This window comes from Tinamus guttatus, unplaced genomic scaffold, assembly GCF_059628265.1.
Source record: "Tinamus guttatus ecotype Peru unplaced genomic scaffold, ASM5962826v1 Tinamus_guttatus_pri_ptg000070l, whole genome shotgun sequence".
Taxonomy (NCBI): domain Eukaryota; kingdom Metazoa; phylum Chordata; class Aves; order Tinamiformes; family Tinamidae; genus Tinamus; species Tinamus guttatus.
In genome coordinates this window covers 1,771,413-1,794,921 of record NW_028288604.1, presented here as the reverse complement: position 1 = coordinate 1,794,921, position 23,509 = coordinate 1,771,413, and the positions used below count along the sequence as shown (strand labels likewise).

The 23,509-nt window shown below is 42.2% G+C and overlaps 1 protein-coding gene across 1 annotated transcript in view; it reads left to right on the top strand.

Annotated features, from left to right (window-relative positions):
* Nucleotides 1-22,924, top strand: part of LOC104571214 (gamma-aminobutyric acid type A receptor subunit rho2) — a 30,245-nt gene extending 7,321 nt beyond the window's left edge. The window contains exons 3-9 of the mRNA XM_010218297.2: nucleotides 9,810-9,877; nucleotides 12,344-12,567; nucleotides 15,115-15,197; nucleotides 16,772-16,912; nucleotides 17,165-17,317; nucleotides 19,028-19,224; nucleotides 22,397-22,924. Of these exons, the coding sequence (XP_010216599.2) occupies nucleotides 9,810-9,877; nucleotides 12,344-12,567; nucleotides 15,115-15,197; nucleotides 16,772-16,912; nucleotides 17,165-17,317; nucleotides 19,028-19,224; nucleotides 22,397-22,705 (1,175 nt within the window). The 3' untranslated portion in view covers nucleotides 22,706-22,924. The remainder of the gene's footprint in view (nucleotides 1-9,809; nucleotides 9,878-12,343; nucleotides 12,568-15,114; nucleotides 15,198-16,771; nucleotides 16,913-17,164; nucleotides 17,318-19,027; nucleotides 19,225-22,396) is intronic.
* Nucleotides 22,925-23,509: the final 585 nt, after the last annotated feature.

Sequence of the window (23,509 nt, the reverse complement as noted above, 5' to 3'; positions counted from 1 at the left end):
AAGAGCTCATCTTTGAGCTCTTTTCTTCGACTTGGCATGAAATAGCTGGGACATAGAGTGAATTTTTTGGGGTGGATGTGCATCAGAGATGGGATTCCTGAGCTTCTGGGAAAGCTGAGGGGGTTTGATACAGGTAGTGCTGATGGTTTAACTTAAGGTTTTGGCATCTACTCACTATCATTGTGCTAGGCTTCTGTAAATAGATCAAATATTTACTATTTTTACCAGGATCATGAAGCCCATGAAGATGATCTTTGTACACAGTTCACACCAAGCAGACATGCACATTGTTACCGAGTTACTCTTCCAGCTCTAAAGTATCTGTATTTTTATTTCCCTCTATTCTGTTTTTTCTACGCTACTTTCCACACTTCAGAATAGCTCTAGAGCCTAAAAGCTTGGAGTTGCATCTATAAAATGTATATAATTCAGAAAAGTATATAATATCAGAAATATAATAGCTTTGATGAGAGTGCCTTTTTATGTAGGAAGCACCTGAGTTCTGTAACTTCTGCTCAAAACAACTTCATGTCACAAAGCTGCCTGAAACAGAGATATGGAGTATCAGCAAAGTTGTGCTAAAGTTGCAAGAATTTCATTCAGACCCCATCCTTGGAAAGTATCACTCATATGCGAGGAGTCAACTTGAATTTTACAGATTCTTGCACAACTATGGACGTATAGAGTATATTTTTAGTGACGGATGAGCTTGATGGAAGAACATAAAAGGAAGAAAACGAAAGCCTATTAAGAGGTGATCCATATATTTTCTTCCTCAGTGTTATTCAGCGCGCACTCACGGCGATTTGCTCTGAAATCTGATTTATTCCAGCTTTTCACTGGGGTAAATTACAGCGAAACTGATGTAGTCTGACCGGCATGTGACATAGTGGCTTTTGTGCTGCTGAAGAATAGCAGAAGAGCCTGTGGGACAGGTGAGACTGTGCCTTGTCACTGCTGTAAGACCCTTCCTGCTCTCTGAGCCCTGCCAGGGGACCATGGTCTAGCTGAGAATCCAGCCTCATGCTATTGCACTAGGCCCACAGGTTATGTTGTAAGTGAAAAAGAGCAAGTCATCTTTGTCATCTTTGGAAAAAAAAAAAAGAAGAAAGAAAGGATTTTCCTTATTATAAGGAAATTGAGAGTGACATTGGACTACAATTCTGTAAATGTGATGGTTCCCAAGCTTGGTGAAATAACAGGCAGCTGTTAAACTCCAACATTTTTGGTGAACCACCCTACTGCATCATCATTTAACTTCTATGGAAAACTCTAAAGCAAGGATGGGTTCAATAGGAAATTCGTGGTGGCCATGCAGGGGACATCTGCTCATCTGCAGAGGCCAGTCTGTAAGCTGCCAACACAAGACAGTTGTGGCCACTGGAGAGAACAGGTTGGGATTATGCAAGGAGAAGAACTTAAGAGGAAAGCAAAGCGTTTTTCAAGAAGAGAAGGGAAGATCAATCAACCAAGCAAATGTTATGTAAGTTGTATTATTAACAACTCAAAAGGCATGGGTGCCCTGCCTGGATCAGCCCATTAGAGATGGGTTATTGGGTACAGTGCTAATGACACAGTTTTGTGCTTTGCTCATATTCAAAGTAGCCTCCATAACCCAAAAATAGACTGCATTTGTTTTGACCCTTGGGGAGTTATCTCCATGTCAGTGACCTTGTTCTAGCTGGCAGATGTTCAGGTATTATTTACAAATATTAATATTTAAAGATTATGTAAATGTTTGTTGTGCTGTCTTCCTTAAAAACTCGTTCTAAGCATTTCATTTATGACATCTCATATGTTACAGAGAGCCTGTGAATAAGCAGCTTTAGCTGATACTTAAAATAGCTGTATCTCCTTTGCTGAGGAACAGCCTAATGCTGTATTTCTATTATATTTCTTTATAACCTAACACTAGTTAGCCCTCGCTGGCCTTTCCACATAGTATTTAACAGTGGCCTTTCCACATAGTACTTAATGACGATCTCTCCGCGAGAGACGCAAAGGAGCAGAGCTCCCTGCAGTGATGCGGCAGCCTCTGCTTTGTCCGTAAGCCAAAAGGGTGGGTTTTATGTACACATACAACAATATACCTGCTATATACATTAGAATTGTGTTATATGTATGTTGTTCACTGAAGGTTGTAATCTTGAAGCTTGCAGGCATTGGGTCTCTTAAGAAAGCTTACATGACTGTAGGTGCACAAAAGCAGCAAAGAAGCCTCAAACCTTCTTGTTTCACATATACTTTTATTCTCAGGGCCTATGACTCTCTCATTCCTTTAAGGAATGATGAAGGGACATAGACAGCATCTAAAGGAAAACAATAAGCCTTTGAAATGCCTGTCAAAGAAAGAAATTAAAGAGATGTCACAAAGTCTTTGTTTCAGAAGTGAGGATGAAAACTGACTCCAGGCATTTTCATGGTAAGACACCCTATCTATCAAAGCCTGCTGCAAACAGCAACAAAAACACATTGCAGCAGGCTTTGATAGGCTTTTTTTTTAAAAAAAAAGGGGGGGGAAAGAAGGAAAAAGAAAATAAAAAGGAAAAGAGAAAAAATAGGTTTGTTCTGAGTTTCTGATATGCAGGGAACTGACTGGACCTTTGCACCTTTCAGGCTGCTCTTGAGAGCATGTGGCTTTTTGTAATGAGACATGCTAGGATGTGACAAGCTTTGAAGTTGGGCATGTTTTGAAGTTGTTCCTGGACTGAACTAATGGTAACTTCATAGGCTCCTCTGAGAGACTGGCTCTAGAGTGGATGTGCCAGGAAACGTCAGACAAAATTTGGGATTTGATATTCTGGAGTTCTTACAAGGCAAAACAAACCACAAAGTGCTTTGCACTGTCAAAATCCTCCAAAATTTCAGGGTATGTAGATGTGGGTTTTGACTCAATCTGCTGTCTTGATCCAAGCACGTAACACAAATGCAAGGTGGGTCTCCCATAAAGGTCTTCTAATACAGGATATTTTCTACATGCAGCGTCTGAGCTGAATGTATGTCACAAAACTGAGCATCTTGCTGTGGAGGAGAGAGAAACGAGGCAGCAGGTCTCAGCTGACTGAGAGGACACAGGGTTGTGAACCTGGCCAGGCAATAAACACACGTGGAGCCAGAGACCTTGTCTGGTTGGCCCCGAAGTGCCTCGTCAGGACCCACGTTTGGTGTGAGGCAAAGCACTGAAATGTGGCATTTACAGAAACAAGTGTCTTCAGCTCGCTTGGAAGCTGCTGTTGTGCTGTGCCTGAGATGCACGTGGAATAATTTGCTGAAGGGTTTGCTTCTGTATTGTGAGTAGAGGTCTGTGAATTTATGAAGTTTTTTAAGAGTCCGGGCTCACTCTCTGGCTCTGCCGGTCCTGCCGAATCGGGATTTGTGTTCTGCGAGATGCTGCTGTGGACAGTGACAGGGGTAACTGATACTGACATGTGTTCTTTTTCTAGAAGAAATGTTTCATGACAAGATTATACAATTTAGCCGCAGTCCCTGATCTATAAATACTTGAGCCATTGTGTAATCGGAATAACTCCCTGAATTTGGCTGGTGCTTTTCCGAGGCCCTGAAGCATAAGCTGAAGAACTTTGCTGGGCTGCAGCCTCTGAATAAAGCAGTGCTGCTTCCTCCCTGTGGTCAAATCCGTGCTTTTCCCTTCCCTTTCAGCGATGAACTTGTTAAAGAGGAGCCTGAGCTCCGAGCTCTGTGCAGTGTTCCAGTAATCAGGTCTGTGCCCACCTGCAATTCTGCAAACAGGGTTGTAGATCTTACCTGGACCTGCGTGATCCTTCTGGGCAGGAAGGCTCAGACATCCGTGCTGTTTTCTCTCTCTGAAGTTCTCCATATTTATAAATATGGATATTTATAAAATATTTTATATGGCAAGTCAATGCTGGTTGATAAGGGCTATTTTCATTCTTACCTCTATAATCCAAATTGCTTGTCCTTGGTTTACCTGCTGTCTCACTGTTCTTTTCCCTTCCCAGTCACACCTTTCTCATCCCTCCACTCCCTTTGGATAAAGAGATTTTGTTTGTTTGCTCATCCTCAGCAGCATTTGGTGGGGAATTTGGTGAAGCATCTGGAGCCTCAGTGGCTGAACAGTTTAGTTTACAGAGAGACAGGATTAAACATCCAGCAGTTCCCTACTGATTTCAAGGATTAGTGAGACCAAAAAAATCTCCTGACATCTTTCTGTGACTGATCAACAGCTGTTTAATTCAACAGTATGTTCTGTAGCCAAGATGACCTTTAAGGAAGCCCAGGGTTCGTTTCTGTGGTTTAAACAGAGCACTTCTTTACAGGGTTTCTGTTTTGCTTCAGACACTGTACACAATTACAGCGTTGTTCACACCAGAGCCTCTGCAGAACTGTATCTCGATAGAAATTTTGAAGACTGATAGGACAAATAAATATGCAAAAACCTCACCGTCAGTTTCAGTTATCACTGTCTGTGGTTGCTTCACCTTAAAGTTTCACAGAAATTTGACTTTTTTCACAGAATTTGGAATTTTGGATAAAAGCTATAAGAAAATAGTGATTAAAACTGGTTCAGTCTGGTTCATACCTGACTGGGAGAACTGAGGAATTAATGCTGTGTAGTGATTCAGATCAGCAATGTAAAGGTTAGTGAAGGCACATGTTGCCCTAGCTGCTCCTTGCTACTTTGATATTTTGGTAAATAACGCCCATGCCTGTGCTCTTAGTACAGATTGCCCTACTTGTCTATTTGACCCGAGCATTTTTAAAGCCTGGAATGGGGAGAAATAAGAATAAAGAAATGGGAAAGAAACCGAGTGTCCTCCTTTCAGGAGATGGTTTGATAAGCTGGTGGTGGCTGCTTGATCCTTGGAGATTTGGCAGTGTATGTGTATAAGTGTGTGTGTGTGTGTGTATCTGTATATGTATATGTATATATAGTTGGGAGATGGCACCTGATGGGAAGAGGTGGCAACGTGGGCAATGTCATGTGGCTGTCGGGAGCACAGGCACCAAGAAACCTGAGCAGTGGGACCCAGGCAAGGCTGGTGCAATGCTCGGGCAAAGCATTGTACCTTGGACAAGAAATAGTTTCGGAGGTTGTTTTCTTCTTTTCCTCATGTATTCCCCAATGTCTCAAAATGGTTTGCAGAGAAAGGTTTGAGTGATGGGGGGTCTTCTGACCTTTCCCAGCTTGTTTCCATTTTCCAGGATCTCACAGATCATCCCACTTCTGTTCCTCCATTTTCCAGTCTGTAAAAGTGCCCCCATTCCTGTGAATTAAGCTCCCATGGTACTATGCAGAGTGGTCACTCTGAATATTAGCAAAGTTTCATCAAAGGTGGGGTAGTAGCAACAGTAATTAGTATTAATAGACCTTATTTGCATCGATTAATATCATTAATTACAATTATCACCTAAGGCTCAGACTCAGTTACGTTTTGAGTTCTGTCACCAGCTCCCTTGGCTTCCTATGCCTTGCCCAGACAAACTTCTTCTCATGCACCCCTTCACCAAAGTGACCTGAGATGCCCTTGCTCTCATTTCAGTGCTTTCTCTTTAAGTGTTTTATATGCCACGAAGAGCAGAAGGCAAAAAAAGCAGTGATTGGTGACTAGCAGGAATTGGCCTGAAAAAAGGCGGAGTAAATATTTCCACTGATACACAAGTTTCACAGACGCATCCTAGCAATAGCTGAAACGCTTAGCATTTGAGCCTAGAGCTCAGATGATTTTTCCCCTTCTCTGTTCCACTCGTTTTATTGTCCTCAAATTCATGATTAACTATAGGAAGAAAAGGAAGCAAAAGCAATTTCATACGTACATACAGCACATCAAAGCCAACCTCAGACTCCTCTCTGAAGCACTTTCCTTGCAAAAAGCCTAAACTCCTTTTATTTTGAGTCTAATAAAGCTTCCTGACAGCTCCAGCCTGAACCTCAGGCTTTGTCCGTGCAATTAGGGAAGTTGTCCTTTATCTGGGAGCAAAGTGGAGCCTGCAGTGCAGGAGCATTACGAAAGATAAGAAATATCTGTTCAGAGCATGTGCCTAGTACCTTATTTTCAAAGGTGGATAGGGAAAGGGAGGGATAAATGACAGGAGGGAAAGAAAGGTGAATTTGTTTTATTCTCCCTTAGCTTTTTTTTTTTTTTTTTTAATCTGTGGTTGGTGTTCAGTTAAGTGTGGAAAGTGGAGTAGTACCTGTGACACCTGTCAATGCTAGTGGCTGTAGATGCTTTCCAGAGCACAAGCTGGAGGCAGCTCCGATGGCAGCCGTGTGCCTGCCCTGGTGTGGGCTCTGGTGGCGACTCCGAGTCAGCCCGTGGCGCGTGGGCTTGTCCGAGCCCAGGGAGGGATGCGGCACGGCACGCTGGAGAGAGAGGAAAACTGCATGGGGTCGTAGCACCATCCGTCATAGGGGCCCGCAATGGAGCTGGTCCTGGACAGATTTAATTGAAAGCCATCTTGCTAGTGTATGGATTAAGCCCTTATGAGACCCGGACATCAACGGATTTAATATCCCCTAATCCTCCCTCTGCTGGGTCATGGGATGTAATATCATTATGGGGCCTGCTTCACGTTATGTCTGATCGCCAAGGCGCTGCGCTTTCCTGCAGCGAGGGAAGGGGATGAGCGCAAGGGAGCGAAGGAAGCGGCACGTGGCTTGCTCGGAGCATTGACCCTGCCACAGGGCCCAAGTTGCGCAGCAAACACACGGCCATACCAAATAGCCATTGGGCATTCAAAGGCACCAAGAGAACAGATCAATATTTGAATCATCGCACAGGGCTCTCTTGTACCACCACTTATTACTTGGCTGCATACCTGAGCAAAGCAAAGCAAGCCTACCTTGACAGTAGACTTTTAGGCTATCAGTAGAGTTGCACTCTTTGTTTTTCCCACTGGTTATGCTGCTGTGTGCCAAAATGGCTGCTATCACTACAAACACAAATGCAATGGTTTTTGCTACTTGAGGTTGGTCTTGTTTAATGGGAACCGCCTCGCCCTCCCACATTTAACTGAGAGGGAAGAATGTCACGTAGACATTCTTTGTCTTAACGCTGTTAACTTGAGTTTACCCAATGATCTAAATCACAGAGCTCAGAAAGGACTGTGACGGTGATCTATGCGTAAACTCATAGAACAATTTCATGTTCAAATTAAAATAATCTGTATAAGACAGGCAAGAGTTGTAGGGAGATGGAGCATTGCTTACCAGGTCAAATGAAAGAACTAGAAGTTAAAAACTGGCTCCCTAAATACAGCCCTCTGTAAATTAATTTGCTTGTTGGACCTTATCATATTCCACAGCAACTCAACTGAGGAGAACGAAAGGGAGCAGAATATAGCAAAGTTGTTGCCACAATAATTGCACTTAATGAAGCCTCAGTTAATGGGAACACCAAGTGGGATATACAGAATATTATATATCAAAACAATCTGCTCTGTGGTCTGGATACATATGCTTCTCCTGGGACTCCTTAGCAGGAAACACCTAGCAGCATTCCTAAGCATCTTGAGAGCTGGGAGATGGCCTTCCAAGGGCTTTCAGCTCTCAAGTCTCTGCTGGCTTCCCCAGGGAAGCTGTGAAGGAGCCAGAGAGCTTAGCAGCTTTTCAGTCGAGGACTCTTCAGCAGACATCCTGGTAAGGTGTGAAAACGAGCCATAGAGGCTGGAAGCGCTGCCAGACACAGCGTGGGGAAACTGTGGAGCCTACGGAGCAGATGGACCGAGGGAGGGGAGCAACACAGGCTTGTCTGTTTGAAGTGAAAAATCTTGCTGAAATCCCTGTGCTCCTGAGCAACATGCCAATTCTGATTAATTGGAATTTTTTGACCAGCTGGAATTGTTACTCTCTTAAACTGTGGAAAATAAATGTTCCAGGCAATCCTCCTTCCACTTGAACAAATTCCAGCAAGACATGAACAAGAGCAAAACAGTATTTGCTTGCATTTCTTTAAGCATGAAGTGCGCAGCCAGCGCAGCTGTGCCTCTGATTGTGACGAGCATCAGCTTGGGAGCTTTTGGGAGCCATCTAAAAGTGCTCGGTTAGCAGCGTTTCAGCTTCATGGCCAGGGGCTCTGGTCACTTAAATTGGAATTGATGGTGCGGCAGAGTCTGGTGCTGCTCCCCACCGCTTGCTTCGAGCTGCCTGTTAACCCAGCACAACCACCAAAGGACGGTGCAGATGTGACAGGCTAGAGACGTGCGTGCAGATGGGGCACCGTGTCACCGTCAGGTGCTCTGCTGGGGTCACTGGAGTGGCTTACCAAAGCCCTAACAAAATCTGCATGAGGCTTGTCACACGGGTATCATGATTTCCCAACTCTGGCCATGTTGGCTCTTCCCTCTCTCCCAGCTGAGGCAAATGTAAGGTTTTGTTCAAAAATCCTGAAGCTGCGTGGGCGTCAGTTCATGCCGCAGCAGATACAAGAACAGGATGGATAGCAGCTTGCAGAAGTACACTGTGTTCCCAGAACAGCAGTTTTTCAGCTGTCTTGTCAGGTGCACAGTGTGTAAAGAGCCTGGAATAGTCTTGGGGAAGATGACCCTGTAAGTAAAAGCAGGCAGGGCAGCCGGTGCTGCACAAATACTGGTTGAGGTCCAGAAAAGGATCATAGCATCTCTTAAATGCCATCTAACTGCTAACCAGGTTCCAACCATAGATCCAAAAAATCCACGCAAGCCTCCTTGAAGGCCACTGCAGCCCTCAGCCCATTTCTGCTGGCCAAGTCCCCTACATTTCTGCAGAGTGGTTGCAAATAGTGAATCCATGTAGACTTCTCAGTATTTCCTGGATTTTGGTCCTCCAAACCTCCAGCCTCTTGGTGCTTTGTGTGCACGCTCTGTAGATGCCCCAGTCGGAGGGGGAGGATACCTAGAGGTCACAGACACATCAAGAGTCAAAGTATCCTGCAGCAATCGCCTCTGTTTGTGATATACATCTTTGTGGCCCTCCCAGTTCTCTAAATAAAGCAAACAGAGAACAGCAGCACCTTCCAGGCACAGAGCTTCTGAGCTGGTTTGAATGCAAATGCTGAGAAATTCTGAATTCAGTATCTTTGAGTTTTTGTCTGGATCCATAGGAGAGCATGGAAAAAGATGGAGAGGAGAAATGACTGTCGTCCCTGGAGGACAATCCTCCAATGGACAAAAGGAAAAGGTTGTGTGAAGATAGACCATATGGAACTTCTTAAATAACTCGAGGAGGTTTTGGTCATTTAAGAGAAACTGCCTAGAGTGAAATTTTGATAAAGATTTTCGGTTAAAATAGGAGTTTGTATTCATTATGGAGTGTTCTCTGCTTATTTACTCTTTGTGAATTATCTGGTTATTAATTTTAAAGCTGCTATGAAAAAACATTAACATGTAATGAGCCATACGAATGAAAATGATGATGAGCTCTTGAGAGATTAGTGTAGCTTGTCCTGTTGATAAGAAAGGAAATGAGAAACCCTCAAGTAAAAAGTTATTGATTTAAGTTTCTTCTACTCAGTCCCCTGTTTCCTGGGCTAAATTCATCTATAATGACCCGAAATTTATGGCGGAATGGCTCAGCTTTTAAAAACACATACAAAATTTTCATCAAAGCTTTGGATTTGCTGGGCAGACTTCCAACACTGCAGCAAATGCAAGAGGGAAAAGAATTTAATATTTCAGAAGGTGCCTGAGATGGTTATCCACTGACCTTTTCCTCTGTCCCCTTCCTGAAGAATCACAGACAGAAATAATGACATAAGCTTAGAAATGTTTTGCATGCTACCTTATAGTGCTAATTTAATGCAGATAGTCTAAAAGAATGTTTGTTTACACATCTCAATGTCATTCTTCTACAGGCCCTGCAATTCCTGTTGGGGTGGATGTGCAGGTTGAAAGCTTGGACAGTATTTCTGAGGTTGATATGGTATGTAACACTCTTGTAAGCCTCAACTATTCCCAGTCACGAAAAATCTTTCCTTCTTGAAACCCAGAGGTTTCAAATGATGGGTCTTGTCCTATTCAGAGTGGTTGCTATTCAGATACGGATACTTAAAACTTCACCTGAAAATAAAATGGGAGAATAATCAGTGTTATGAAGGATATGCTGCAATCAAAATCATGAATAATTGCGTATCTCTCATTACATCTCTCAGGGAGTTCTTATTGGTTTGCTTATGGACATTTGAAGGCGTATGTTGAAGCTGGTAGAAGTGCTGCTTATTACATGTGTTTAAATGACTGCTTAAAAGAGGTACTTTAGCAAAGCAAGCTGGCATCATAAATGAGAACTAGCTGCTCCCTGCCACTTCATCCTTAGAAGTCACCTCTGTAATTGAGCACTGAGGCACACAGCTGGGAATAGTCAGGGTGGCCTTGAACCACCTCTGCCCAAGGAGAATTTGGCTTCTTCTGAGACACTTTTTCCATTTAGGAACCATTTTCCAGTCATTTTCTTTATTTTTACTCCTAAAAAAAAAGGGACTAAACACAGATGCATTTGTTAACTCTCAACAGGTTTCAAGCAGTTGTCAGTAACAAGTATAATTGCAAGTTTTGCAAGCATTTCTTCCTTCCCTTCCTTCCCTTCCTTCCTTCTCTTTTTTTGACTGTATTAAATGGAACAGAAAGACTGGAAAGAGAAATGGAAAGGGAGCATAGAGAAGAGGAGAAATCTTTTTGTTCCCATTCTCCTTTTGGCTTTTCTTCCCAGTTCTTCTTTAGCACCATCTCTGGAGATATCTAGGTAAAACAGGCCTAGGGAAGGCCTCAGAGGAAGACCTTCAGCTTCAGTGCATCTGTACTTTGTAATGCCAGTTTGGGAGCCGCTAGGCCGTAAGACGGAGTGTGTCAGCAAGGGGGGACATTTAACGCCCATGCTATTAAAGGCAGTACCTGTGTGGCGCAGATGGTCTGCAACTGTGCGTGCCATCCGGAGGTGCCCCACGAGTCTTGACTTTGCCAAGGGTGGTCACTGTCCCTTGCATAGCACTTTGGTGGGCTCCTTTGCCGTGCCTCTGGCATATCATTCCCATGGCTGACTACAGAACCTGTTTTCTGAGGAGCTTTCTTTCCAGCAGCTCTAAAGTAACTCCTTTTTCTCTCAGCTTGTAGCTGACCGTATGTGCCAGCCAGAAAGGAACAGCCCGCTAATGATTGTCCCCTTCCTTATTTGACTTGCATTGTGAGGAAATGGCCATAAATTGGATTTTATACTTAAAAGGCATCAGCAGCTGCCACTTGGCTTGATGTTTGCTGACAGCAGTGCTAGTGTGTTGGCCATGATAGGCCCCTCTGGGGAGGGAAAGGGGCTGAACATGAGGAGAGGGCTCCTGTCCACCAGGACCAGGTCAGGAGCCAGTTAGGAGCTGAGATCGTTGCTTGCCATGAGCACAGGTGGTCTGCAAGCCCTCCCTACCCTCTGACAGCGACTGTGGGTCCCAACTGATGCCACACACATCCCTGTCTGCCATCCTCTTGCCCGGGGAGCCTTCCTATCTGCAAAGAATCAAAACAGAAAGTCAGATTAATAGGTGAAAGTCAGATTAATAGATTAGTAGCAGAAATGAGGGCTTGACGGTAGTAGTTTTAAGAAGGCCCTGTTGAGTGCTAAGGATGAGCTGCTAACCCGTGCTGCCGCCTGGCTGCCCAAATCTGCCACAGCCACTCGCTTAATGAAGAGCACAAAGGAGAAAGTGTATTTGATCTCTCACCATGAAAGAGGAGATTCAGCTCTGAAAGCGGCAGCTGCCAGGTTGGGATCAGCAAACAGATGTTTTCCTTCCTGTGACTGAAGCTCCTGCCCCGCCAACAAGCTTAAAAGGGAGATTTATACTCTTGTATAGCTGGAAAAACAGTTCCCTCTCTTGGCTGCTATTTGCAATAACTTAGTTCCTTTTTAAGATGAATTGCTTTGTGTTTTGCCTGATCATTAAGCTAATTCTGAAAGGCTTCATTTTGAACCTATTATGGATCTTACAGTTGTTTAATACAATTTTGCCAGAATTCAAGGATCTTTCATGTGGTGCAGTGCTGCTCTTAGGGCCCTTTTGTGTCCTTTTAGGACCAAACATTACTGGCTTCTGCAATTTATCCCCTGGAGGCAATTCAGGCTACAGAGCTGCCACATGGCGTGAGAGACCTGCAGGACCCAATGGAAAATGCTTCAGCTCCTCCTTGTTTATAGAGTGCTTGCAAGATAACTTATGAGTGGCTGTATATTTTGTTCTGTCTGGAGATTATTTTGGTGGCCAAATCCATTCCCAAGAAGGAAACAGTTGGAAGGGGGTAGGCTTCATCTACCCAGTAGCAACGAGTTTTCTTTCTGAAATAGATGTAGATGTAAAATGCCGCACTGACAGCGCTCTTTCTGGTTCTCTTCCTTTTCATGAAGGATTTTACTATGACTTTGTACTTAAGGCACTACTGGAAGGATGAGCGCCTCTCATTCCCCAGCACCACCAACAAGAGCATGACCTTCGACGGCAGGCTCGTGAAGAAGATCTGGGTGCCGGACGTCTTCTTCGTGCACTCCAAGAGATCCTTCATCCATGACACAACCACGGATAACATCATGCTGCGAGTCTTCCCTGATGGTCACGTACTCTACAGCATGAGGTAAAGATGCAGCCCTCGCGAGCGCCCCTCGGGTCTTCCCCGCAAATACTGCTCTTGACGTCATTTTGGTGACCACAGGAACAGTTCCCCACTGCTACCGCAGCTGAACCAGACTCTTATTTTCAGTCCTGCTTGGTACCAGATGCTCCACAGGAAGCTGGAAGAAACCCTGCTGTGGGCAGTAACAGGATAATCTCCGCCCCAGGGAAGCGTGCTCCGAACTCTTTGCAGTCAGAGGAGGGCTTAGTCGGTCAGGAGTGTTTGTCCCAGGGTCAGTGTGTGATTAAACTGGAAGCTGCTGATATGCCAGATGGTGACCTCTAGAATTATCCTATTTTGCTTCCTGTTTGTCTAGAAAAATTTGTGCTTTTTTGTTTTTGTTTCCTTTTTTTTTTTTCCTCCACTGGAGTGTGTGCATTGATATAAAGGTTTAAGTTTATTGAAGCTGAAAGAGCTGCTTTAAAAACACCCAGATTTTCTAACGTATTTGTTGACTGAAGGAATCCTGAGGCATTTCCCATCAGATTTCATTTCCTTTAGAAGAACACAAGAAGAGATATGGAGAATAACACACTGCCAGAGGAGAAAAGCTCAAGAGCCAGACAAAAAGACCTTTTCCCAAGGCAGAAAACTTGCTCACAAAGTACAGTGACCTTTGAATGTTTTACAGCACAAGAGTTTCTATTTTAGTAGCTTTCTGGAATTTATTCATTTCTTTCCTGAAAAACTAAGTCTCAAGAACTAGGAAAGTTTTTTTTTATAAAGTTTGATTCAAGAGAATATTTCTTTGAAGAATAAACCTACTGGAGGCTATTGTCCTAGGTTGTGTGTAAAAAAAAGTGTATATTCACTATATGATTTACATGTGGGCACCTGGTGCCTTTTGGGCTTTCCTTGAGCATCTGAGATCTCGAGCACCTGAGTGGGATTGAGTTTATATGATACAGAACCCATGGGCAAGCATGTGCTTCTGGAGGCAGCTGGAGGCCAGGTAAAATACCTTCAAAAGTTGCAAGACTGACTGCACTGAGCAACTGAATCAAACCCCTTGTGAATGCAGTCAGTGGGACTAGATTCGACTCACTCTGGGCTGGACAGATGGACTTGTTCTCTAGGCTCTGCACTATGGATTGTATTGATTTGATCTTTGCTGATTAAAATGGCCATTCAGAGCATTTTGTTAAAAGCATTTTGTAGCACTTGTGGTTCTCTCAGATGCGTGTTTACCATGTGCCTGTGATAATGTGAATGTAAGCAGACTGAATTGAGAGGCGTTTCATGCCTTGTGCTTTCAAGGCCCCTTGACAACTGCAGTTTAATGGAGAAGTATTTTATTGATGAGCTGAGTTTCTGCTCCTGACTAATGAACTGTTAATGACTGCAGGCTATGCTACAATTTAGGTGACCCTGAAAAAGGAAAATAGCACTAAGTTATACCATGGTCATATGCTACCCACAGTTAGTCACTACTACAGTATCCATTGTTGAACATATTCTCCAAAAGATAATTTAAATATCGCTCATATTACAAAATTCTGCCCTACTTTGTAGTCAAAGCCAATACCATGTGCTTTTTAGGGCTGATAGTAGACATGTCAGAGTAGGATTTGGACCACAATCCCTTGAACAGAAGAAAAGTTCTTTATCAACATCTGCAGTGACTCCAGAGAATGTCACAGCCAACATAAGCACCTCTGAAATGTCTGATTCACAGCCCATTTGTCCCTATTAAATTGGGAGCTCCACTGCAAATATATCCACAAGGGAAAGTTTATTATTAATTCTCTGGAAAACTTGTCACATAATTTTATGTTCAATAAGACTCAAAAACTGAATCTGGGTTTGTTATATTTCTTTGGTACGATTTGAATTTAACATAGACAAATTTTGCTCCTTGAAGAGTACCTGCCCCCATTTTACACTGCCTGCCCTCAGTAATAAAAAACCCTTCCAGGTTAAAATATTTTGATCCAGTACTGAAAGAAGCCACTTCTTGCTTAATGTTGTATACATTGGAAGAATTTTCTGGCTTGTAATGTGGCTGGTTCATGGCTTAGGCTTCTTTTTTGTTGACTATGGTGGCAGCTGAGTGAAGGGAGAAATGAAGCATCCTTGAGCAAGGTAGACATAGAGAAACTTTCAAATGTAAATGGTAAAGTTATTTTTTAAGTTGAGCTTTGTAGGGAAAAACTTGGATATAACATAGAGTGGAGATATCATTATTGTTATTAGTATTAGTGTAATGTCCAAGACAGTACTTTAATTCCTTGATAAGTACTGAATTTACAGGTTCCTTTGGAGTTCACAGAATCACAGAATGGTCGAGGTTGAAGGGACCACTAGAGATCATCTAGTCCAACCCCCGCTGAGTTTTTGCGCAAAGTCCTTCTTGCCTGGACTTGCATATTTGCTAGGTATTTTCTTGGGTGTTTTATGCTAATATTATGTATAATCTCTGGCTTTAAATCTGCAAATTATTTTTCTGTATTAACATTCTCCCATCACTGATCCTCACAGAAAATAACCTTTCTGTGTTTGGTGTTCTAGGATCACAGTGACAGCAATGTGCAACATGGACTTCAGTCGCTTCCCCCTGGACACTCAGACGTGCTCTCTGGAGCTGGAAAGCTGTATGTTGTATTCCTGTTCCTAGCTAAATGCACTCCTAGCTAGCTGCACACATGTGGGCTACACGTTTCAGAACATAGTCTGTTTTTGAGTCTGAAAAAATGTTCACTGAAGTCACAAGGAATCTTTCTATTGTTTTAGTGGACGTTATACCTGGCCCTTTTGATGCAAGATAGAGGGGAATGTGCAAGGAAAGGGTTCTTGTAAGAATTTTAGTATACAGCATTTACAAAAAATAACTCTATTGGAAGTGTTCAAGATAAGTTGTTTCTCAGCAGCTTGATGATGTGAAAATTGGGGATGAGATTTTACAGTGTTCATGTGTTCATTACTTCTGTCTGGAAGGTGGTATTTTCAAATGCAAAAGGATGAGTTTAATGATAACTGTTTTTGGTTTCTCTAAATTTCATCCTGATAATCTTGATGCTGCGAACACTTGGAGTTGTTCTTCTGAACTCAGTATGTTTAATGGGAAGTATTAGTTTGATGAAAAAAACTGTTCAGATTTTCTCCAAGATGTTCCAAGATTAATGTCTAATTGTTTTGAGATCCTCTCAACTGTTTAACTGAAATATTCCTTTGCCGAAAAACAGAATAACAAAAACATAGAGTAGTTTAGGTTGGAGGGCACTGGTGGAGATCAGCTGGTCCAGTTCCCTGCCAAAAGCAGGAACAACTTTAAATTAAGGGGGGGGGGGGGCGGGGGGCCGGGGGCAGGGCTAGTTGCTCAGGGCCATGTCTCATCAAGTTTTGATTATCACCATGGCAATGGAGACTCCACAAACTCCCTGGGCAGCCGATTCAGATTTTTGACACTTCACAAAGAATTTTCTTTACACTGTTTTGGAAAATCCCATGCTGGAGTTTGCATCCATTGCCTGTTGTCCTTTTACTCTCCATTTCTAAGAAGAGTTTGGGAAGTTTCTGGCATCACATACTCTGTACCAAGGCAGCAGCTGGGTACCACCACAGACCCCTCCTCACTGAACAAACCTTTCCTCTTGTGTTGTGTGCTCCAACTCCTAACCTTCTTAATTGCCCTTTTTCCTTTCCTCATTTCTATCATGCTATGCAGTTTTTCAAGTTTTGCATTTGCAGTCTTCGAATATTTCTAGATTATTGCTTCAAATCATACCTGTCATTTTTTGCTTTTATCATTCTAAGATATTTTAACCTGTCTCTTTTTTTCCTCTTTCTCCAAATTCAGCCATTTAACCTATCGCTAATTTTCTCTGACTTTTGTGTCCATGTTGCAAAACATTTACCATTCCTTTGTCTATGTTATTTTTGGTATGTGATCCTCTGAAAAGCACCATTCCAGCTGTGTATTTACCAGTGTGGAGTGAAGTGAGGATGTGTTCCCCTGATCAGGATAGTCTGGATTTTTTGTTGCTGCTGTTTTTTCTATGGCACATCATATGGCAAGGACTCTACAAACCATTATTTTTTTCAAAAAATGTTGGTGGTTTTACTACCTGCCAAAGATGCCTTTCTGTTTCTTAATTTTCTCTGGATCTGTTAACTATTTTTCTCCTTCAAGCTAAAGCCACACCACACTGTTTCTTCTTCCCCTAAGATGCTTATACTGATGAAGATTTGATGCTTTACTGGAAAAATGGGAATGAATCTCTGAAAACTGATGAGAAGATTTCTTTGTCTCAGTTTTTGATACAAAAATTTCATACTACATCAAGACTGGCCTTCTACAGTAGCACAGGTACTGACCTTCTCTAATTTAAATGCTATTTCTATACTATTTGTGTGAGATCTCTTGTCTGACTTTGTTTGCATTTGTCTTCTGTGGTATGGCATTGAAATGTGATCTCCACTGTCTGGAGAATACATGATGACCAGAAATACCATGAAAGATTGTTCTCTCTTTTCTCTACTCTTTAGAAATAAAAGATCAAAAGACAGGTGTCTTGCCATGCAAGCTGTTCTCACTGCTTCTGACTTTCTTCTTTGTAAGGTTGGTACAACCGCCTCTACATAAACTTCACCTTGCGCCGACACATCTTCTTCTTCTTGCTCCAAACCTACTTCCCTGCCACTCTGATGGTCATGCTGTCCTGGGTGTCCTTCTGGATTGACCGCAGAGCAGTACCTGCCAGAGTCTCTTTGGGTGAGAGCAACTACAACAAGCCAAACAAGTGTTAAAATCTTTAAAGTGGAAGTTTTGTTCAGGAAAAAAAAGGAAAAATTTTCTACTTTGCTGGTGACATACATTGGAAAAGCAAGTGCCTGATTTATCTGATGATTAATAAAATGTAAAATGTTCTGTTTTCTGAAGTCCTTTATCAGAGCAGTCCTTCTGGTTGATATTCAACACATGTCAAAGAGCTCTCCTTAAAAAAAAAATGAAAAGAAAGAAAAGAAAGGAAAGAGAGATTTCAATATTCATGGGTCAATCAAGATTTCTCACCATTTCCCAATCCTGCAGAGAAAAACATTGCCATAGGATATGGTGGATTTTTATGGGAATTCTGGCAGCTACAGAGAGAGATAGGATCCTGCTACGATTGTCACGAGTGCATAGAATTGAATGCAGAAAAGGATATCGTTGTGTCCCAACTGTCCTAGTGGGTTCTCCAGGGCAGGTCTGAGTCTTCCCGAACAGCTGGCACTTGTGCTTTGCCCAGTCACCTACTCCAGGTTGCCCGAAGGGAGTCAGCCTGGTGTATCTTTACAAAGTCAAGGAAGAAAGGCAGCAGGAGAGCAGCCCTACTAATATCTACAAACTTAGATGTTCCTCAATCTGTCATTCCTCTGCGGACAATCAGAGCCCCTCTGATAAAAAGGTAAAAGCAATAAATTAGCCCTACAGTTTCTCTCAGTCAGAGCCTATGCATTACAGCACACATACAAGAGATGGGCAAGAGTCTACTTCACTGAAAGAAATGTGTTCAGTGGCTATTATTAAGAAAAAAGGGAGATTCTCTTTAAAAGTATACAACAGTAGTTGCACTTGCAGTGGTCACTAGTTTAAAATGGATGAAGAAGTTATGATTTTTTTTGTTGTTGTTCTGTTTTCTATATTTAAGAAGCTTTGGAAGCTTCTAAACATTTTTCTCTCCATGACTATCCAGACAAAGTATGTATTATTTTGTATGATCTTATCTGTATCTATTTAAATATTTATATTTCCACACACACACGCACATAGAGGAATGCACACAACCACACAGAGTATGATGGCTGTTGTTCAAAACCTTTCGATTCCCATACTTTGAACTGTAGGGTCCTTGGGATTCCTTAAGAAACATAATACCTTGTTTTGCACTGTTTCATGGAAAATATTTCTACAACCACACAATATAGATTTAATCTTCATTGCTTGTCCCTTTTGAGGTCAGTGACTCAGATCAAATCTTTGACTGTGACCAAAAGTCAGTAAGTACTAGGTTGTTTTCTGATATTCCCAGTGACACAGATTGGGACAGATGGAAAACAAGGGTCCTTTTCATCATGGGTATTTGTGGACCTGGCTCTGATCATAGTGCTGCAGTAGATAAACTTGACTAAAGGAAATTTGAGCAACTTCCTCAGGGGAACAACGAATCCTAACCCTGGAGATAAAGGAGGGAGATAGATGCTAGTGAAAGAGGGGCTGCTCCATTGCTCCTCAAAACTGAGTCCAGCATGTGCACAGAAGTGCAGGCAGTGGTGTGGATTTGCATTGGCTGGAGAGATACTTATCCCTGAACGCATCATACAGAGTATCAGTAAGCCAACACAGAGAATATTTTGGGGCTTTCTAGATACAAAAACTCTACCTTGATGGTATTCTGGACTGTATCACCTAATGGCATTTCTTTCTAATGGTTCCTTGCAGGCATAACCACCGTGCTGACCATGTCCACCATCATCACGGGAGTGAACGCCTCCATGCCCCGCGTCTCCTACATCAAAGCCGTGGACATTTACCTGTGGGTCAGCTTCGTGTTTGTCTTCCTGTCCGTGCTGGAATACGCAGCTGTGAATTACCTGACTACCGTGCAGGAACGGAAGGAGAGGAAGCTCCGGGAGAGGGTGAAAGAAACTTTTATTTTTTTTCATCTACATATGTAATTTTTTTCAGCTATTTGTCTCCTTATTGGCCATTTCATGTGTCTGTAAACAGGAAAACACCGATACCCCTGTGTGTGTAATTCAGTTTGTTTACATTGCTCAGCCTGATGCTGAAATACTGATACCAGGAAAAAAAAAAAAAAAAAAAGTGTCTGCAGCCTGGGAGTGTGTGGGGATGACCACTACATCTGATATCTCACTGCAGATGCCACAACTATTATATTTTTAATTGAAGGTGCTTCTCAGAATGAATTAATGTCCCCTCTTAATAGTCAGCTTCACTCTAGAAACTGGCTTTGATGAATGTAATAGTAGACTATTCCCTGAAACCAAACACATGCAAACAGCATTCAGCCAATTTTATGTTTGTACTTTTTAATGCACAGGTCTTATAACAGGTCTTATCCTGCATCCTTACAGGTTTTCAACACCCAGTTGGATAAAGCCCTGAGCAACCTGTTCTGACCCTATAACTGGTCCTGCTTTGAGCAGATTGAATGAGAGACCTGCTGAGGTGTTTTTCAACCTCTTCTCCTTTATCTTTAAACAAAATACTATCATCCTCTGAGGCTGATGGCGTTTGCAGTTTGGGACCTTTTTTCAGCCCTAATACATCCAGGACATCACCAGGTTTCACAGTTTAATTCTTTCCATTAGAAACAAAGTCGAGCTCATTGCCTACTGCTTTTTTTTCCTGGAGAAGCTTTCAGTTTTTCTGAAACACCAATGGAGGCAACATCTGCCTGATGACAAGATCATGACATCTGAACCAGTCTTTCGACTTTTCATTTCTTTCTCTCCCTCTTGCACTTCCTTTTATGGCTTTCTTGAAGTACTGAGCAGCTCCCCTACCAGTCCAATACCTTTGCTAGTTGACATCTCATCTAAATTTTAGTCAGATACATTTTAGAAATTGATTGAAATCAATGTGCCAAAATTTTGTCTATGTCCAAGGCCTTTTCCACAACAGTGAGTCTCTGGAAAGCCACTTTAACAGGCCCAGTGTCTTTAAAATACCCAACTGTCTGGACCTCTGGCTTTGATTTATATCAGATATATCCTAGTCCTCACCGATGGCACAGCAGTTCTCTGCAACACAGAATAGAGTTGTTCAGTGCAAGCGCAGTGAGTCCTGCCTCTCCAAATTGCTGGTGGTCCATTAGCCAATCTTGCTTAGGGTGCCCATGTCCCAGGAAGATGATGTTCTATAAACCCAAACATGTTGTCAGTGCTCAGGGAATAAGAAAAAATGACCCTTGAAAGATACAACTGGCCCAGAAAAGAAAATTATTTTTTCAAATGCAAGGAAACTCTATTTTTTATATTAAACATATCACAAGAATAAAATGAACATGAGAGGCTTTGTAACTGTTGTGCTAATTTTTCAGAAGTTTTCTCACATCCAGGGAAGGCATAGCTTGTTATTTATTTCCCACATCTCCCCTTTACTGAGCCTTCTGCACTGAATTTTATATTCATGCAGCACATGACTTTTTACTACACAAGGTTTAAAATTTTATCTTCAGCCTATTACCATATTAATCCCCAATGTCAGTAACGGAAACAGGGATAATAAGCAGCCCAACTGAGGGGGTTGTGCTGAAATGTAGCTTAAGAACTCTTGAAGAAGCAGGTGGTTGTCACAGTAAAGGGAATAGAGCAGGGCTTTCAAGTCGAAATGTGATTCCACCTGGGGCCTAAGGGTAAATCTGCTGATTTTTATTTCCTGTTCCTGCAGCAATCACTTATTGCCACTCATTGCCACTCTTTCACACACCCACTGTCTCCTGGACCTATTAGCTGAGTCAAAAATATGTCTGAGTCTTTATGCAATATAAAACATCTTAAGTTCTATATATACTTGCTTAGTATAAACAATGTCTTAGTATAAATAATGTCTCAAAACCCAATTTATGGTCAGCATGGAATGTTCTAAAAGAGTGATGGGTCTAACAAGGGGGGAAAAAAAGAGGCTACCGCCTTGTCATGTTTTTCCTGACATCATTTGCTGATGCTGAATCAATTGGTTAGGATTAGAACACAAAAAATAATTCACAATTTGATTTTCATGTCATCAGTAAGCAATGTGATTGCAATTGTAGTAAAAAAAAAAAACAAAGAAAAAGTATTGTGTGCATCATCTCTTCAGTAGTATACTCAATGTACTGTATTTTTGTATATATATCTTTTTGTTATTTTAGCTGAAGTTATCCTTACAAACAAGTCCTTGGATAATGAAAACATTAAAGTCAGCGGAAGGGAAATTTGGGGCAATGTGCTGTTGGGTAAGGAAAGTCTGGGAGGGATCAGAGGCAGTAACTCCTAGCGGAAAGCAGGATTTGGAGTCCATTTTCCTGACGTGCAAACATATAACCCATGTTGCCAAGACAGAACACCTATGGACTTCAAAGACAAAAAGACAGTTTTTACAATTCAAAGTTCTATCTGTATTCAGGATTTTTCTTAGACTTGTGGAATGAATTCTGAGCTGCAGAAATTAATGCAACTTTCAACATTGACTTCAGCAAGCTGAGATTTTACACTGGTATTTAACTACTCCTTTCCTTGCTTCAAAATCAGATTTAAATCTGTTAAATCAGAATATTTAGAATCAGAAAATAGCCATCCTGAACAGAGATAGCTAAGAAAAGCTTTTGACCAGCTTTTATATCCACTAAAGCACTTGTCTAATCACTTGTTCTGCATCAGCTTGTCCAAGAAGTGTGGCTAAGCTACATAGAATCATAGAACCATAGAATGCTCAAGGTTGGAAGGGACCTCTAGAGATCATCTAGTCCAACCCCCCTGCACACGCAGGGTCACCTAGAGCACGTGGCACAGGACTGCATCCAAGCGGGTTTGGAAGATCTCCAGAGAAGGAGACTCCACAACCTCTCTGGGCAGCCTGTTCCAGTGCTCTGTCACCCTCACTGTTAAGAATTTCTTCCTTAAGTTCTTCTTTCTTTTGGAGCAAGAATGAAAAATGTGAGTTTTGCTGGAAAAGAAACTTGCAGAATCTCAGCTAAAATTTTGATATCTCCTATTTGCAAGCTGTTTGTAAAAAGAAAGGCATCATTTTTGTTGCTAATGTATTCATCCAGTGTTCAGCTACATTTCTTGTTTGTGTTCCTAGTTTTCATGTACGTGTGGGATACCTCATTCGAAAACCATGATGCTGGATGGAACCTACAGTGAATCTGATGCCAACAGCCTGGCAGGTTATACGAGAAGCCAGATGGTCCCAGAGGAAGAAAAACAAGAAAAGATGGTCGTGCACTTAACTATGAGCAATGAATCAAATTCATCAAGGAAGAGAGGCCTGAAGGGCCATGTTGGCATGCGCATCATCCAGAACTCTCATGCAATTGATAAATACTCAAGATTAATATTTCCAGGCACCTATATATTTTTTAATTTGATATATTGGTCTGTCTTTAGCTAGGCATGCTGTGGCAGCAGTGACTGAAGCAGAAAAACATTTACTCTCTTTTGTTGGTTCTTTTTTAAATCCAGTTTGAATGGAAAACTAGAAAACTGATTATTTTGCTACTTCTTTGAACAGCAGTGGGGAAGATGGCGTCCAGTGGACAAGTCCATGCACAGGCATCATGGAGAAACCTGCCTCTCTGGTTGCTCTTCACCCCTCACCCCAGCTCCAGTTCACTTTATGATACTCACTGTTCCTCATACTTGAAAATACACACTTGCCATTTGCCCAAAAGGTGCTGGAGATACATTTGGAGCTGGCAATGCTGCTGGTGCTTGTTGTGCAATGGAAAACCACAGAAAAATACCAAAAATGTCCTGATGGATTAGACTTTTGTTTATGAACATCATATGTCTTTCCTTTGGCTTCCAAACAAGACCACTTTGCAGCGTACAAATTTTGCTCTTTGGACAGGACTTGCATTGATGCCAATAGGGCTATTGATGGCACAGGCTCATTGGGGTTGGTTATAGTGACATATTTGAGTCTGTGGTCATTTTTTTCCGATTTTTTCCAAAGCAGAGAAGCCAATAAAATCCCAGAGAATGGCTTCCAGGGCTCATGGATAACCCAGAAATGAAGTTGCTACAGGTTTATTTGATGTTCTCCCTTTAGGCGGAGCACAGCATGTGACATGTAGCAGCTTCCCTCTAAAACAGAGGGGGAACTCGTGTGAAACATGGGAATGGGCAGCGTCTCCAGGACCATCGCTTCTCCCTTCGCAGCTGAAAGCAGAAGCCAGTGCAGCACTGGCAGCTT